Consider the following 2,412-nt stretch of genomic DNA (forward strand, 5'->3'; position numbering starts at 1 on the left):
ATTTTTGGGGTAACTTTGGGTATTTTGGGGTCTCCCCCCTCCCCCCCAAAAAACCCTCATTCCCGACTCGTCTCATCCTTTATTTGTGACGTCACCAACAAAAGAGGGCGTGGCCAAAACCAGACCCCGCCCATCCCACCCCTACCCACCCCCGCGGGGGCGTGGCCATCAGAGAAGAAGGGGCGTGGCTACAGCGATGGAGGCGTGGCCATCGGGGAGGGGGCGGGGTCGTGACGTCGCTGGTGCCGCCTCAGCCCCGCCCCCGACGCGAAGCTCCGCCCACAGAGGGGGCAGGGGAAGGGGCGGGGCCCCGGTGGGGCGGCCATGTTGGATTCCGCCATGTTGGCGGCGGCCGTGTTGGTTTCCCCCATGGAGGCGGCCATGTTGGCGGCGGCCATGTTGGCGGGCGCCATATTGGCTCCCCTCAGGCCGGTGGCCATGTTGGACCCTCCGCCGGGGTCCCCCCCGTCGTTTCCCCCGAAGGCGGCCATCTTGTTTTCTCCAGAGGGCGCCACCGCCATATTCGGACCCCCCGCGCTGCTTCCCCTCACGGTGGCCGCCATATTGGCGAGGGCCATCGTTTTGGGGGCTACACTGATGTCCCCTACACTGGGCACCATATTTGGGGCGGCCATATTGGTTTCTCCCATATTGGGGCCAACCATGTTTGCAGCGGCCATATTGCTCCCCCTGGCAGGGGCAGCCATATTGAGGTGGGCCGCACTGCTTTCCCTGCTGGGGGCGGCCATGTTGGTACCGCCCTCGGCCCCGTCGGCTCCCCCGCAGTGAGCGGCCACGTTGGTGGGCATCACACCGGGGGCGGCCATATTGCTTCCTCTCATGCCGGCAGCCATATTGGTTCCCCCACAGGGCGCCGCCATGTTGGTGAGCACCACACCGGGGGCGGCCATATTGGCTCCCCTCACACCGGCGGCCATATTGGTTCCCCCGCAGGGTGCCGCCACATTGGGCCCCCCCACATCGCTCTCCTCCTTCGGGGCGACCGCACCGTTCCCTCCGGCGCCGCCGGCGCCGCCGGCGTCGCTCCCCCCGCCCGCCTCGTCCCGCCCCTCGCCGTCCCTCCTGCCGTGCGTCCTCTCGTGCTTGCGGAGCCCCGAGACGCCGCCGAAGCCCTTCCCGCACCTCCCGCAGGCGAAGGGCCTCTCCCCGCTGTGCGTGCGCCGGTGCTTGCCCAGCGCCGCCCGCTCGCCAAAGCCCTTCCCGCAGTCGCCGCAGCGCCAGGGCCGCTCCCCGGAGTGCGTCAGCCGGTGCCGCTTGAGGTCCCAGGAGGCCACGAAGGCCTTGCCGCAGTCGCCGCAGCGCCAGGGCCGCTCGCCGGTGTGGGTGCGCCGGTGCACGGCCAGGTCGGCGGGCTGCCGGAAGGCCTTGCCGCAGTCGCCGCAGCGGCACGGCTTCAGGCCCTGGTGGGCGCGCTGGTGGCGCCGGAAGCTGGAGGGGTCGGCGAAGGTGCGGCCGCACTGCGGGCACAGGAAGGGCCGCTCGCCCGTGTGCACGCGCCGGTGGCTCTGGAAGGACGAGAGCTGCGTGAAGGCCTTGCCGCACTCGGGGCAGGGGAAGGGCTTGGCGGCGGCGTGGATGCGCCGGTGGCAGGCCAGCGACGAGGAGCGGCCGAAGGCCTTGCCGCAGTCGGCGCACAGGAAGGGCCGCTCGCCCGTGTGCGAGCGCTGGTGGTTGCGCAGGTCCTTGCGCTCGGCGTAGGCCTTGGGGCAGGCGCCGCAGCGGTGCGGCCGCAGCCCCGCGTGGCCCCGCAGGTGCTTGCGGAACACCGAGGGGTCGGCGAAGGCCTTGGGGCACTCGGGGCAGGCGAAGGGGCGCTCGCCCGTGTGCGCCCGCCGGTGGATGGCCAGCTTGGCCGGCGACGAGAAGGACTTGGCGCACAGCGGGCACACCAAGGGCGGGCACGGCCGGGGGGGCGGGGGCGGGGCCTCCAGGTGAGTCCTGGGTGGTGGTGGCACCTCCAGGTGAGTCTTGGGGGGACCCAGGGGCATCTCCAGGTGTGTCCACGGCCGTGGTGGCCCCTCCAGGTGAGCTGGGGACACTCCCAGTGTCCCTGGTGGCCCCTCCAGGTGAGTCCTGGGGGGACCCGGGGGCGTCTCCAGGTGAGTTTTGGGGGGTGGTGGCACCCCCAGGTGCCTCAGGTGAGTCCATGGTGGCCCCTCCAGGTGGGTTTTGGGCCCCGGTGGCTCCTCCAGGTGAGTTGGGGGCGTCTCCAGGTGTCCCCAAGGCCCCGGGGGGCGTGGCCTTGGGTGTGGCCATGGCGACCCTGGAAGGGCGTGGTCAGATGGAGGGGGGTAAATGGGGGGACTGGGAGGGTTAATGGGGGGAACTGGGGGGACTGGGAGGGACTGGGAGGGTTAGTGGGGGACTGAGGGGGTTACTGGGAGAAAATAG

General features: G+C 70.9%; 1 protein-coding gene across 1 annotated transcript; it reads right to left on the reverse strand.

Moving 5' to 3' along the window:
• Positions 1-65: 65 nt before the first annotated feature.
• On the reverse strand, positions 66-2,282 carry LOC113942141 (zinc finger protein 668-like). Its single transcript, XM_027633281.1, has one exon. It carries the CDS (start codon positions 2,007-2,009, stop codon positions 189-191), a length of 1,821 nt encoding a protein of 606 aa, XP_027489082.1. The 5' UTR covers positions 2,010-2,282; the 3' UTR covers positions 66-188.
• Positions 2,283-2,412: the final 130 nt, after the last annotated feature.

Source organism: Corapipo altera, unplaced genomic scaffold (genome assembly GCF_003945725.1).
Source record: "Corapipo altera isolate COAL_440 unplaced genomic scaffold, ASM394572v1 58684, whole genome shotgun sequence".
NCBI classification, from domain to species: Eukaryota; Metazoa; Chordata; class Aves; order Passeriformes; family Pipridae; genus Corapipo; species Corapipo altera.

What these genes read in the sequence shown, in the direction of transcription:
- LOC113942141 (XM_027633281.1), bottom strand. Translation starts at nt 2,009, where the DNA reads ATGCCCCTGGGTCCCCCCAAGACTCACCTGGAGGTGCCACCACCACCC.